The sequence below is a fragment of the Ambystoma mexicanum genome, chromosome 4p, assembly GCF_040938575.1.
Source record: "Ambystoma mexicanum isolate Mex_15411 chromosome 4p, UKY_AmexF1_1, whole genome shotgun sequence".
Lineage (NCBI taxonomy): Eukaryota > Metazoa > Chordata > Amphibia > Caudata > Ambystomatidae > Ambystoma > Ambystoma mexicanum.
In genome coordinates, this window is record NC_090927.1 from 576,946,250 (window position 1) to 576,962,320 (window position 16,071).

General features: G+C 47.5%; 1 protein-coding gene across 3 annotated transcripts in view; it reads right to left on the bottom strand.

The window, feature by feature from the left end:
* The window catches only part of CILK1 (ciliogenesis associated kinase 1), a 488,937-nt gene that overhangs the window by 445,056 nt on the left and 27,810 nt on the right, over positions 1 to 16,071 (bottom strand). For all 3 annotated transcript variants that reach the window (XM_069606120.1, XM_069606118.1, XM_069606119.1), the window contains one exon: positions 15,002 to 15,123. In XM_069606120.1, the coding sequence (XP_069462221.1) occupies positions 15,002 to 15,123 (122 nt within the window). The remainder of the gene's footprint in view (positions 1 to 15,001; positions 15,124 to 16,071) is intronic.

The window sequence follows — 16,071 nt, forward strand, 5'->3', positions numbered from 1 at the left end:
CAGCCCAAATGATGGAGGAGTGGGCTGTGCGAACGAAAGCTTTATTCACATCCGAAAGATCAATTGACGAGGCAGAAGTGTCAGGATAAAGTATGGGGCATTGTGACAGGTTTCAACTATGGGCTGACCAGTATACTTCAGGTTGAGTTTCATAAACAACACTCTCAACTGGCGGGGGTGTTCTGGCTAATTACAGGGGCATGATTAGTGAGGAGGGGCCCTGTTGGGTTCGGAAAAGAAGAATATACAACATTACGCGAGTGCCGATGGTGAAAAGGTTATTTTGCGGTGGGTGGGGAACAGGCATTCTCCTGTCCTCCGTTGTGAACAACAAATGGTTATCAACTTACAATTCACAGTCAACCACTCGCGCTTCTGAAGGTGTGGCTTTCAACACTTGGGAGAATAGCAAGGGTATCTTCTGGGAACGCACAGTACGAACAAGCGCATTGTGGACCTCATGTGGTCGCATAACCACTTTAACAACATTGGGTAACGGCTCTGGCATGAAGAGCCATTAACCAGTGCTGTAGAGTTTGAAAATTGCGCAAGCATGTCTGCATCTGAAATCATTGTCAGAGAGACTGCTGAGCAGACTGGCTGCACTTTACTTATTTTTGCAGGCTCACTTTCCTCATTTGAAGCATGATCTTTGTCAGCAACAGTAGGAGCATAAAAATTCCTGATGTTCGTGCCTAAAGATTTCGAGCTCTTTGGTCGCTTACTGGATGCCATGCTTCCCACTCCAGTTACAGGCAAACCCTTTCGGAGCACCAGTAAAGGCAGATTAAGCACAGGTGGAACAGCAGCATGGTCAGCTTTACAAATTGGGGAGACATTCATCGGCATTCCAGTTTTCAAGGTGAAAAATTCCATCATTCGAGAATGTATAATTGAAGAGCTTACTGGATACTAAAAGAAGATGCCTGCCAAGCGAAATGCAGTGCGGGAGGCTGCCGGCTGCACAGCCGAACAGCACTCCTGATGCACTCCCTCACACCCGTGATTTTGTAGTGCTTGATGGGAAACTGAGGTGGGGCTTGGCAGACCTACGAAAAGTAAGGAGAAAAATGTTCAAAGTCTCGTCTATGGAAGTCTGGGTGCTCTATGTTTGATGTATTATAGTAGATTATAAGTTCAGCAAGTCCAAGGTGCTTCACAGTAAGCAGCAACACAGAGAAGCAATCAGGCTACTGTCAGCGGAGCATGCAGCGTCCCTCAGCACTCCTGAAGCACTCCCACAACACGGCACTGTTTTCATCAGGATGGTTTTTACACAGTTTATCAAACACATAGGTGGAGCTGCCACTTTCATTCCACCACAACCTTCCATCAAAATGGAGTACCTCAAAGTCTTTTTTTCCTGGTTCACTAACTTGCCAGGACTACCACTAACAATCCAATTTCTGGTGTACTCTCCTGCGAGGATGAATCCACTAACACTACTATCAGTACTCTGTAATGTAGGTTACTTCAGAACGCCTTTGACTTTCAAAATCAATATAATTCACAACTTCTTCCATAAGGCTGTAACACACACTGGTGCTGTTTGTTCCAAAAATCAATTGGCCATATGCAATGCAGGTTATGTTCCTTTCCCCCTTGACTTTCTCCCCAAGGAGGGTAACCTTCCTGCCCACTCTGGGTTTCTAATATCAAAGCTGGTAACAAATAATTAAATTGTCTCTTTCCATGAAAGATGTTTCCCCTTCACCTTCTAATAACCTTGACTAATGCTAGTTGTTATCTGATTTTTCTAATGGCCTCCTCTTGGATTTGGCAACACTGGTTACAGTTTTGTTCCAATTCAGCCTCCTCTTTACTTTGCCAATGGTGTTCACTCTGCAAGTTTACAATCGTCTCGCCTTTCTTAATTATAACCTTCATTCAATATTATTCCATCTTTATGTTACAAACTTTGTTTCGGTTTCGCTTAGCATGTAGATTGTGCCAAAAATGTTTTTTTAATAATTAGTTCAGTATTCAAAAGGTAAGTAAGTGGCTACTGGTTCACAATGCAGTGCACCGGGTCACATCTGCAAGGTCAACTCACCGGTCTCTCATTGCGCATCTGTGTGTCCCACAGCTGCCACATCTTCCCTCGCCAGACTTGGAGCGGCTGACAGCTGCAGTTGGCTTTGCATGCCTTGCGCCTTCCTCGACAGGATCTCCCATTGCTCCTGTCGGGTCTGGGTACTCCCAAGCCAACAGAGACAAACATGCTGTGCTGAGAGCTCCCCTCTACAACAAGGCAGCCTGCAACCAGTGTTTCCCGCTTCGCGACCTCGGCTGTCCGGGCTCTTTCTGATTTTGACCCTTATAGCACCACTACCTGCCAAAGGCACTGCAGTGACCTTGCTACACACGGCCACGTAAAACCACTTCTGAGACTACTGCTACTCCCCCCTCCGTCGCCCGTACCTGCACATGAGGGATTTAAATAATTCAAATTCCCGCTCAGGTGGAGATTGTTGAGGACACTAGACTGCACATCACAGTTCTGTGCTTTCAAGCTCCTCTTCCTCGTCCCAGTACCTGTGGGATTATGGGACTCAAGTTCCCAACATCTTCATTCTTTACTTCCTTACATATTTCAGTTTTATTTAACTTACTAGATCTCTAGATAAGAGACTTATTTTCACAGTTTAACCCAGGAGGAGAGATTATACTTCTACAAAAGGATGGGTATTACTGTTCTGATCCTTATATTGACCATAATGGCCTTCCTTACCAATGGGTCGGTTACCTTTAGGAAAGTGAGTTTGATTTTTACAAACTGTTAGATATTCTGGAATCTCATCCTTCAGAGACGAATACTGCATCTCTCCTAGCGGAACCCTCCTATTCCATTGGGGTCCTTCTCCTCCCAGGTGACCACCCCAGCTAATACCACCCCAGGGTTAGGATTAGTAAGTGTCTGCCTTCCCCTGCACACATGGGAGGAGACTTTAGGCCAGGAGTCTGAGGATTCATCACAGGTCTCCACATTAGTGGGCGAAATGCTCTGCTCACTTCGCTCCCCTAAACGCAATCCACCACGTCTTATTATAAGAGCACAGAACTTTGACCGAGTTACCACCATCCTATGCAAACTACACTGTCTTCCACTCCAAGCCAGGATACTCTTCAAGACAGCATGCATCATCTACAAAGCAGTCACGAGTAGCACACCATAGTCCCTGGTGGCTAAGCTTCACAAATCTGGTGGCACACGCTGCTTGTGCAGCATAAATCAATCAACCAAAATCGGCATACCGGCTTCAATCACAACTCGTCTGCAAAGAGGACCCGCGAACAGTCCTTCTCTTGTCATGCACCCACCCTCTGGAACTCCCGGTGTTGGCTCGGAATGGCCCCACAATTCTCCAATTCCGAAAATTTCTCAAAACATGGCTCTTTCTACAACACCTGCCCAAGGACTAATTCCAATGGATGCACAGACCTCACAGTACAGCGCTAAGGTTAATAGATGGCAGTCCAAATGCTGGCTACCCACCCTCTGTATTGCGCTCTGCTGCTTTAGAGCCACGAACGGTCTTTAAACAATAAAAACAAAATACAAAAATAAATAGGGAAAAGTGGGGTGCCTGAGATGCACCCCTGGGACTAGACCCCTTAAAAAGGTGACCACATACCATTTACCTTAAGTAAGGTAGAAAGGTTTGTAGTGGCAGAGGGACTTCAGCAGAAGTCTCTCTAGCCACCAAATTAATTAGAAACCTCAAATAATAAAAAAGGGGAAAAAGCAAAATGAGGCTAGGCCCCATAAATGATACTGCAGAACCCCCATAATGGAATTCTGCCTTAACAGTTCCCCTCTCGCACTGGTGTTGCTATTCTCCTACAACATCCTTACACCAGATTCTATGGCTTCAAGAGGACTCAGTATTGGTTTTCCAAGGTTGTCATCTGTTGTGCTTTACCTTCTGTCAAGTGGCTACCGACAGGGAAGATGTACTCCTGCAAAGTGAGTACATTTCTCTCTGGGATCTTGTTCGTCAGGGTTCGTCTTATCCGCTTCATCACAAGTCCTAGGACTACAACTACTTAAAAATAGTCTTGGCAACGCTAAATGTTTGTACTTTTGGGTAGACTCCTATTTTGGCTGTGTAGGCCATGTCTAGGGTCACTGGTAGAGGGCACAGTGCGACAGCAGACATAGGTCAATTTGCCAAAATGTACCATTAACTGCCCAGGTACTCCAGTAATTACCATTAAATTTACAGGTATGCCGTACTGGCTGCAAATACTGCACAACTTGCCCCGTTGACATGCTCTGCCCAGGAACTTGCCTCATAGCCAAGTATTGTCACCCACTGCCTAGCTCCTTGCTCCATTATTTTGTTTCAAGGCTCTTTCGTGCCTTGAAACACTTGTGTATAGGCACGTTATAAATGCCATATCAAATCGTTTTCTATTAACTGTCCAGTTACTCACCGCTTCCTCCCTACTACTTCCCCTCAAAGCAGGGTCCTCTGCAATGCCAGTGTCTGGTGGGAGAGCACAGCTCTGCTGCACTCTTCCATCATATGCGGACAATGAAGCTGAATCAAACATGGGATAAGAGCAGTATCACCAATGTGTGCTCCAGGCCCCATCCTACTTGCCAAATCATGCTAATATTGAGAGCCAGAGCAAATGGAGAGGCAAATGGGGCTGGGGTGAGAATAGAGTCTGTGCTGCCTAATTTCACCACTCCTATCGCCATTGAGACTGGAAAGGCAGGTGCAGCTTGGGAAGTTTGGAGGGGTGGGCAGGGACTCATTTTTTTAACCCACCCTGTCCTGTTAAGAAGTGGGTAACAGGGAACCAAGATGGCCGCTGGGGTGGAGACATGGTGAAGCACTGTGCCCTGATCCACTGCCAGGTCTGAGAGGTGAAATCCAACCAAAATTCCCCTCCCCAGGCAAGAATCAGTGTGGACATCTCCACGGAGCAGCAAGCAGTGCACCCAGGGGGCTCCTGCGCCCTATGCCAACAGGAGGAGAAGGAACGCAGAGGTGCTGGCACAGTCGGGGTAATCGTGGTCTCTCAGGAGGCGCTGTGAGCTGAAGACGCCGGGAGAGTTGAGGCGGCAGCGGGTCTGGGGCCAAAGTCGGGTCCCGAGCCCAGAGGCATCAGCAAGAAAAGGAATGCTGTGGCACTGGCCCAGTCAGGGCAGAAGGGGGCCACACGGGAGGCGCTGGGAACCTGGGACGCCGGGAATGTGGAGGCGGTAGCCGGAGCAGGGCCAGCACAGTGTCTTGTGCCCCAAGTCACCAGCAAGAAAGGGTACAAAGAGGAGCCGGCCCAGTGCAGCCAGAAGGGGTCAGACAGGATGAGCAGAGACCCGAAGTCACAGAGAAGGGTGGAGTGGCAGTGGGTGCAGGTCCTGAGCGAGACTGGGCACGGGAGCGGTGTGTTGAGTGGTGCAGCACAAGGGAAGGAGAGATCTCCCTCACTCCGTCCGACGGGGTGCAACAGGGCCAGTAAGCGTCAGAGGGGGCTGGGAGTTGGAGCGCCAGAAGACCAGGAAGAAGGGGCCCCCACGGAGGCAGGCGGTTGCAGGGAATGCGAAGAGGGCGGCAAGGAGAGTGTAACCCTGTCGGTGAGCGGGGGTGAAGGAGGAGCAGAGAAACCGTCGCCGAGCAGAGGAGGAGAGCGAAAGGGGAGAAAAAAGTGGTATGTGCAGGCCTGGAACGTTGAAGCGAGGACAGAGCTGCGGCAAGCAGGAGGCAGTTGTAGTGAGTCCGGCCTCATCAACCATAAGGTAGGAGGACCCCCCCCCCGCAATGGTCCAGAACAGGCTTCGCACCCGCACTCCCTCCAGGGAGGAGCAATAGGGCAGTGCTGGAAAGAGACTTCGCCCCGTTAAGATAACACAGAACCCTGAAGAGGCTAATAAGGGGGGGGGGGCGAAGGGGAGCAGAGCAGTACTGAGGAGCACCCCAAAGACGGCTAGCCCCCGTAATCACATGGGGCAAGGCGGTGACACCACACCTGAGTAAACCCTGATCTGCAGGGTGCAGCAGCAACAGAAAAGCCTTAAAGGGCAGCGAGAAGTCCAGAAAAGAGCCAAGCACCGGACCTCCTGAGCAAGTGGGGGCGACTGGAGGCATAACAAGCCCCAAGACATAAAGAAGCAGCAAATAAAATGGGAGTTCAGTGAAAGCAGCTGGCAAGAGGGCCAAGCGTAAAAGGACTAAGGTCACGTGGAGCTAACACGGATTCCCTAAAGTGGACAAAGAGGCCAGTGGGGGGCCAACAAAGGGGCACAAGGGCCCCAGTCCACTCAGAGGGCCCAGAGGAGGCTTTAGCAGCATTCAGCCAGATCAGGCGCCAGGTAAGAGGGCGCATGGGCAGCAGAAAACCCACAAAAAGCAGAGAAGTCTCTTGCGTAGCGTAAAGTACCAGATGGGGCCTGAGGTGACATAACCAGCCCCATGAATTAAAGGCTTTGCGGAAAGGAAAGGAGATCTGAGATAGCATTTGGCAATCAGGCAGAGCGGGAACAGAAGAAGAGGGCAGGAAGAGGCAGATCTCCCCCGGCCTGGGCAGCAGACCGCAATGCATGGGAGGAGCTGCGCAGTACACAGGGGGCTTCAAAAAGCTATCGCCAGCACCGCCCCCCCCAAGGGCAAGATCTCTACCCTATACAAGATCCTAGACTAAACAGGACTGATCCGGCCCTCAAAGAGCAATATATGCTCAAATGGGAGAGAGACATTGGCAGAGCCATCTAACCGGAGGAATGGGACCAGATCTGGACTAGAGCAAATAGAAGCTCGAAATGTGTTACCAACAAGGAGGGGGCATTCAAGGTATGCTACAGGTGGTACCGGACTCCAGAAGCCCTCAACAAATGCAACCCGGTGATTCCACCAACATGCTGGAGAGGTTGCCTGGACAAAGGCACACTCTTCCATTTGTTCTGGTCGTGTCCAAAATCATCGCAGTTTTGGAAAGCAGTATTAGAGCAAATCAACCTGATCACGGGACTGACAATCCCCTGGGACCCAGGAATCGCACTGCTCTGATCAAGTGGCGAGGGCCAATTCCCCCAAACAGGTCATAGGGCTGAACCCTGCTCCCATCTACTGACCGCGGCCAAGATCTCAGTTGCAAGACTCTGGAAAAATCCAGAAGTCCTTCGGTCCAAATGTGGTGGACCAAGTGTTGGGACATAATAGCAGCGGAAAAAATCCTGGCCCTAAGGTTTGAGAACAGAGATAAATTCTACCACACGTGGGCGCCCTTCCTGGACTACGCTCTATCATACCCAGGTCTGTCCCCCCTGTCAAAAAGCAGGGGGAAAAGACCGCCAGTTCCCAGCGAAAGGAAATAGAAAAGGCGGCGAGGGGTGATCCAGAATATGTGGAGGAAAGAGGGAGGATCCATGCAGAACACTGAAATGAGGGACGAAAGGAGCGAGGAGGATACCTCCCAAGAGGGGACCCCGAATGCAATTGGGGTCACCCAAGAATTCATGGAACAATGTTTCCAGAACCTCGGAGACAGAATGGAAAATATGATGCAGGCACAATTGAATAAAATGAAGGACGACTTAACAGGTACAATAAAAGGAGGTCAGAAGTGAACTACATGGCCTGGGAGCAAGAGTGGATACCAACGAAAGAGCCCTGCAGGAGTTGGCAGCGGATACCCACAAAATACACTATATGATGGAACACCTGGCAAGGGTAACGCATAACCTCGAAATACAAATTGAGGACCTCGAAAACAGGTTGAGGAGGGTGAACATCAGGGTAAAAGCGTTACTGGAGACGGTGGGAGACGCGGATCTACAACAGGTAATTCAACAAATATTTTCTATTCTGCTCGACATACCAGACCCAGAAGGAATTTTGGTCGGCAGAGTTCATAGTGTGGGCCCAAAGAGAAATGTGCCGGTGGTCAGGCCTAGGGACGTCCTGGTGGCAATACATGAATATAAGCAGGAGGAACGCATTCTTGCTTCAGCTAGAAAACCAGAAGAACTTAAATACAATGGCTCACCGGTGCAACTCTACCAAGGCCTGTCCCAAATTACACTGAACAAAAGGGGACAGCTGCGCCAGATAGTACAGGAGCTGGTCAAAAGGAATATAAGATACAAAATACAAATGGACATTCCCATTTGGAATCCTCTTTGAAGTAAATAAAAGACAAAGGAGAATCACAACGGTCGAAGAGGGAGCAGATATACTAAGCATTGAGGTGGACTCGGCATATGGAGAGAGTGAACAAGCCAAGAATTGAAGAGAAAGGCTGGAAAAAAGCGGGGACCGCTAGGCCCAAGGTTCCCGGAGAGAGAAGGACTACAAGTATAGTCTACTAGAAAGGGGTCCACTGTAGAACCGGTAACCGCAGCGTCAAGGGAGAAAAGTCAGATCTCCTGGGGAGGGGATATGTAAACAAAACAGAAGAGGGCGGGGGGAAGCTGAGGGGGAAGTCTTGGAAATCACATGGGTCAGGGAAGACCTGCAAGCGGAACCACTGGGGGTGAGAAGGGGCTCAAAACCCGAAGAGGCGAATCGGGAGGGGCTAGAGGTCGGTTGGGTCACCCCAGGAGGGAGTGGGTGGGGGAAGGCGGGTCTGGTTTCGTGTTTGAGGGGGGGTTTGGAGGGGGAGTCAGACAGGAAGGGGAAGGCTCAGCACTAGAAAAATCACAGTAAAAATGGCTAAACGTAAACAGATGAAACTCATATCGATTAATATAAAAGGGGCTCAACTCACCTGTAAAAAAGGAAAAAACTGTAACAGTACTTGGCGAGGGAGTGCCCAGATCTGATGGCGCTGCAGGAAACTCATATACAAGAAAAGGATGTTCATAGGGTTAGACTAAGGGGATATGACGGAATACTTCAGTCAGTCAAACAACCAAAAAAAAAAATAGGGGGCACTAAAAATAGTGTCAAACTCAAAATAATGGGGGTTAGTAAAGATACAGACGGCAGGTATGTCGCAACGGTGCTTCGGGGGAGGGGAAACGATCGCAATAGCCTCCTTGTATGCTCCAAATACAGGCCAAAATCACTATATACAATTAATGGTACAAGATGGAGGGGTTTGCTAAAGGAAATATAATATTTGTAGGAGACTTCAACTTAGCCTGGGATTCCGAGAAGGACAGAAGTGCAGGGATTTATCACAATCAAAGTAGACCCTCTATGGAACTGAAAGGGAAGCTGGAAAACCTAGCGCTAGTGGACACGTGGAGAGAATTGAGAGGGGACATGAAGGGTTACACGTTTTACTCTGACGTTCATAGGTCGGCATCCAGGATAGATTATATTTGAGAATCAAGCACTCTGCTGGGTAGAGTGAAGGGAATGGAGGTGGGAGACATTACCATATCAGATCATGCACCCATCACAATGTTATTCTCGCTATCAACACAATTAGCTACCCTAAGTGGAAACATCCAGCACACATTTTCAGGGACGAAATGCTGAGGAAGGAACTGAGAGAGGGGATAGACCAGTTCTTTGAAATTAACGAGACACAAGACATAGACCCACAATGGATTTGGGATGCTTTTAAGGCCACCATTAGGGGGGAAGATAATTGCGGTAAAAGTGACACGGGAAAGGGAGGTGAGGTGACTAGAGAGTGAACAGGAGGGTAAACTGAAGGCTCTCACGATCCAGATGGCGGATAGGCCCGCCAGGGAGGTGCGTAAGGAGTACAGGGTGGTGAGAGGACAACTCGAAACCCTATTAACACACAAGGCAGAGAGGGCCCTACTGTATCTGAAGCAGAAGTATAGGATTAAGGCAAATAAAGTGGGCAGGATGCTAGCGAGAATGTTAAGAAAGGAGGAAAAGGATAGAACCATCTTAAAAATTGAGACGGGGTTGAGGGGGAAGAACGAACAGATAAAGGCCATCAAAAGAGAATTCACTGAATTTTATGAGAAAGTCAATCGGAAAACCCTGCAGATGTAGCCTAGGAAGAGTATTTAACAAACTGTGGTCTTCCTAAGATTACGGCCCTGGAAAGGGGGAAATTAGAGAGGAGGTGCTCAAAGCAATAATAGACCTCCCCACCAATAAAGCACCAGGACCAGATGGCTTTTTGTCAGAATTTTATAAAACATAAGGAGGCCCTGGCTACACGACATTGTATAAGAGATTCGGGGAGGAGGGTGGAATAACTCCCTCAATGGAGGAGGCAAAAGGGATACTATTGCCCAAGCCAGGAAAGGACCATACTCTGTGCGGTGCTGATCGTACAGGACAATAGCACTAATCAACATGGATGCTAAGATGTATACCATAATATTGGCAACCCATCTAGACCCTCTCCTACCTGGCTTGATTGATCCCGATCTACCGGGCTTCATACGTGTGCGTCAAACCCACGATGACACTAGGAGAATAGCCCACATTATTGAGAAAGTCAACTAAATGCACAGGGAGGCCCTAGTAGTGGTGCTGAACACTGAAAAAGCCTTCGACAGGATGGAGTGGGGGTTCCACTTTCACACCATGCGCAAAATGTAGTCCGGTGAATCATTTATATCAAAGATAGAAGCCAACTACAAAAACCCATCGATGTGGCTACTTATAAATGGGGAGTTATCTGACCCGGTCAAAGTATCCAGAGGCACAGAACAGGGGTGCCCTCTATCCCCACTCTTGTACGCTTTGTACTTGGAGCCCCTACTCAATAGGATTAGGCTCACAAAGGAAATAGAAGGGGTCCCATTCGGTGCGAAGGAGCATAAGATTACAGCATTTGCAGACGACATGCTCTTAACAATTACCAACCCACGGGGGTCCTTAAAGGCGGTGGACAGAATACTGGGGCAGTTTGGGGGAAGTAGCAGGGCTAAAAATAAACAAGGGCAAATCAAAGATCCTGAGTATCCAGATAACACCCGAGAGGGAGGAGGAGTTGAAACCCAGAACACCAGATATGTGGGCGGGCGATAAATATTTGGTTATTAACATCACAAAAACCTTAGATCATATGAATGAGGTGAACTATTCCTCACTCCTGGAAAATATTAAGAGGCTTCTGACAAGCTGGAATTCCCTATCCATCTCATGGCTTGGCAGGATGAATGCCGTGAAAATTGTGGTGCTGCCGAAATTGCTATACTCGTTTATGGCCATCTCCACCAAGGGCCCAATGGCGTTCTTTCGATCTCTCCGCAAATGCACAAAGGCCTACGTATGGGGTCAGAAGAAGCCCAGAATTTCATACAAACTACAGCTGATGCTGAGGCATAAAGGAGGGATGGGTGGACCGGCCCTTTAGCATACTACCGAGCAGCCCAAATCAGAGTCTTGAGGGACAGGTGAAGGGGAGACAGAGGGAAAAAGTGGAGAGAAATGGACAGGGCAGTAGTGGGAATTGACCTAGAGAAGGTTCTGTGGCTACCCCAGGAAGACAGACCTAGGAAAATGTATAGTGGTGCCATAGAAGCACTGATGGTCTGCACGTGGGATGCACTAGTGAAGCACTCCAAAATTACCACGTTCCCCCCACCGTTAACTCTGGTTTTCGGGAACCCACAATTTGCCCTGGGCAGGGATGGGAAAGGCTATGATAAATGGCAAAATGGGGGCTGTAGGGTGGTACGAGACATGTATGAAGGTGAGGAGATAAAATTGTTAATTCAGTGCAAAAAGCACTTCCAACTGGACGAAGGGGAGCGGTTCCGCTAGACGCAACTGCGTCACTGGGTCATTAATCCTGGGATAAGGGAGGCTGCGACGCGGGAACTCCGTCCACTGCAAAAATGTATGACTACCAATTCAGGGGACAAGCATTTGGTGGGGGACCTATACAGGCTGATCAAAGAAGTGGAAGGAGCAGGGAAGAGGTGGTTTATGATCAGCTGGGAAAGGGAAGTGGAGCAAGAAATAGAGCTAGAGCACTGGAATACACTGTGGGTGAATATCCCAAGATTGGCACACTCGTGCAAATTCAAGCAATATGGAAAAAAATGATGCATCAGTGGCAACCGACTTGCGCTAGGCTATCGAAAATATACAGGTCATCACCAAAGCAGTGCTGGAGGTGTTGTGGAGCAGAGGGGAATTGGGGGCACATATGGTGGGGGTGCCCGGCAGTTCATCCGTTCTGGGACATAGTGCAAGAAGCAATCCAAAGCGTAATAGGAACGGGAAAAGCACAGAACATGGGGTTATTTATTCTGGGAGTAGATGGAGAATTGGAAAAACTGGCCACTAGGGCCCAGCAGAAGATAAACGTGATCCTGGTAATGGCCGGAGCTCTGCTGATAGCACGCAAATGGAAAGCTAAAGAGGCTCCCACCGAACATGAATAGGTGGCCAAAATATGGTCCCTGGTGGCAATGGAAAAAGTAACTTAGAAGATCCCGGCGGAACATGAGAAATTTCTTATGGACTGGGACCTAGTTCTACAATACCCAATGAAAGACTCTAGGCATGCCTGGTGCCCACGGAAGATGCACCTTCTGGGCCTAATCTAAGGAACGCCAGGCACAGACTTAAGAGGCCAAAAGCCAAGGGGAAATGTGTCCAAAAAATGGAGAAAACTGCCATGTCGGACTTGTATGGTGAAGCAGGGGACTCAATACCGGACTGGGGAAGGTGGGGGAGGGGTTAGTGAGTGGGGGGATGAAGGAGGGAGGAATAGAGAGTTTAAATGTTGGTGGAATATGTTTAAAAAATGCCAATAAAAAGCATTTGAAAAAAGAAAAAAAGAAGAAGTGGGTAACGGGAAAACAACATTTCACAATGGGAGAGACTTGTGGTAATCTCCTCTTTCCATGGGACAGAGGAAAGAGACAGACTAAAGGGCCATTTGCGATGTGAAATGTGTTCAATTTCTTTTTAACTTTGTTTATTGATGGTCTTAGCAGATACAACATGACTTCCAATCCACTTTGCAATACACGCATTTCGTTTGGCACAACATAATCACAAACTGATACATTTTAATTTACACAGAAGCTTTGTCATCAGAGGCCATTTCACATAAGTATATTCGAAACGGGGCCCATGTGTCTTTGGGGCGACTTTTAGGTACATTTAGTATAAATTGTTCCTCACATTCATCGACATATGAAAGTTCTCAGAGAATGTTCCATGCGTGGTGGGGGAAGGGCTCTTCCAGTTTTGCAAAATGCACTTTTTCGCTATTATACACATGATATTAAACAGTCTCCTTGTGGTTTCTGCCTTCTTACCAATGTCCCCAAACAGGTACTTTTGGGGAGTCAGGGAGGCCGGTTTTTGAGTTATTTCTTCTACGATATCTGGTACGCTTTTCCAGAATCCAGCCACAGCCAGGCATCTCCAATACATATGAAATGACCCCGCTTGAGGTGCTTTGCATTTGGGCCATTTCCCCGTACAGTCAGAAGTAAATTTGGCCATTTTTGCCAGAGTGTAGTGTAGCCTGTTTAGGACCTTGAACTGAATCAGTCGTAGACCCGCATTCAATTATAGTTTTTGTGAGCATACAGTATTTGGACCATTTCTCATTCGTGATAGGCATATTCAAATCTGTTTCCCATTTATCTTCGACATTATTTAGTGTATGGGTGGGAGTCTGTGTTGATGCGTATAATTTAGAGATTCCTAGGCCCTTTCCCGACGTTGCTACCTGTAGATATGGATGTGTAGGGGGTTCATCTGGGAAGAGTGGCCATCGCGTACTGAACGCGGATTTCATTCTGTAATATTGGAGTGCCCGGAGTGGACCCCTTCCAACCGCATTGTTAACGTCTTCCATGGTCACAAATTTCCCGTTTGGGAACATGTCCCGCATCTTGATTTCTTTGTTCGGGTCCCAGAGTCATATGGTCTGGCTATCTTCAATCTTTTACAGAGTGCGCCTCATGCTCGGACCGTACTGCTCACAGAGTCAAAGAGACACAGATCTTTGTGGCGTAGACAGGCGATGCATCATATCTCTCCACCCAAATGTGGGGTGAACTATCCGACAATTTGTACCAGTGTTTGGTGACTTGTGCATGTGCAACTTGATAACACAATAAAAGATCTGGTGCTGCAATACCACCCAAACAGCACGGTTCAACCATTTTTTCCCCACTTCATTCTAACCGTTTTCCCGCCCCAGAGGAACGTTGCCACCATAGAAAGGAGTCTCTCAAAGAAGGTTCTTCCCGGCCATATGGGTATATTCACCAAGAGGTATAGCAATTTAGGAAGAACCACCATTTTCAGAATAGCGACCCGGCCATGCATTGAAATGAGAAGTTTGGTCCACATCTGAAATGTAGTGCTAAGAAGTTACAGCACCTGCTCGTGGTTATCTGTATACAGCGTCTGCCTATCCCTAGAGACCATTAGGCCCAAATATTGGATGACCATTTCAGTCCTGAGGTTGTTGCAGGGCACGTGGTGGTTGGAGTCAATGGGAAGATTTCAGATTTGTTATCATTAATCTTATATCCGGAGTATTCAGTAAATTCGTGTCTATCTGACATGAGAGGTGATAGGTTGACTTTGGGGTCGCGGATATAAGGAATATATAGGAAAGTGTTGTCTGCATACAATGATATAGATTGGGTTGGGCCTGACATTTGTAGGCCTGTCTCTGTGTTTCTGTCTAACAAATGCCGATATGGGTTCTATAGTTAGTGCAAATAGTATAGGCGAAAAGGGGCAGCCTTGTCTGGTACCCCTACCCAATAGAAATAACTCAGATCGTGCGGTTAGTTAGGACTCCTGCAACTGGTGCTGTATACAGTAGTTTCACATATTTAATAAAAGGTAGGGCCCATTCCGGATGCTTTCCGCACCGAGAGGAGATACATCCAAAATGTATTAGGTTTCAACTGTTGGGGTTAATGAGAGAGATGGATGTGAATGTCGACACAGAAAGATAATCACTGTCCAATTCATGCCACAGCTTTCGCTCTCCACATTAGAACAAATCGATGTGTCCCCTCCAGAAGCCAAAATGAAAGAAACACCATATCAGTGAAAACAAATACATTTATCTTTTTGTTCAAGTTAAATTGGTTTCAAAATGAACATTAAACAAATGCACATACCTGTCTTTCATGAGTTGGTATAAGTTTTCTTTCATGTATTCAAACACAAAGTAAAGATGATCATTTTCTCGTATAACTTCCTTTAATTTCACAACATTGGCATGGTTTAACTTCTGCAGAGACTACATACATAATGAAAAAATGATATGAAAAACACGTTGACAAACAGACATTACAACATAACCAGTAGCTCTGATGCATTGCAGTTTCACTTAATCAATCAATAATCCATTAATTAATCCGCCAGGTCTTTCAGTCACTACAACCCCACATCAGAGCTGGGGCTCTGTAGGTTTTGCATATGTTCTTGTTTTGCATGAGATCTACAAGGACCCATAAAAAGGTTAGGGTAGAAAAAAGTCCCAGGCCTATCTGTCAACCTTTTTCAGCTATGGGTGCTGAGTCACAAGACACCGGAATGGTCCAACGCCCATCAGATATGCAAAGCAGAGAACAGGTGGAGAGCGATTCTCGAAATGCAGTATTCAAATTTTGTTTTTCAGGTCAATAATGTGAACATCGCGATGGGCCTACATGTCTCAGCAGTGCATGTCCATGAACGGGGCAGGCTGTGGAGTTAAGTTAAAGTGTAACGGCAGGAGTTCTGTTATAACCTGTGTATTAAAAGAATAGGTAGCATCCAGACCATCCATAGACCAGGTGGTGAGGGCGCTCCCATTTACCCAGTGAAACCAGGCAGCCATGAAGTACCACAAACTTAATTACGAGGAGTTCCAAGATTGTGCTGATGACATGGTGCATATTTTAAAAACTGCTGACCAGGTAATTGATGACAATGGAGTATATTTACCTCCTATCCAAATACGAGGAAAATACAATGCAACAGGGTGAACTTACTGACCTTATCAGGAGGGGGTGGAGATCCCCCTCAGCCAGGGTCAGGGGGCCTACCAGGATGTGATGAAGCTAGAAGCATTCCTACCTCAGAAGGGGAATGTGGCAGTAGGGAGGCTCTAGTACCTGTCCCACAAGTAAAGCTCGGACACAAAGACAGAGGTGACATGTTTTGGGTCAAACTTCTATTCAACATAAAAGAGGGTAGGTAAAAT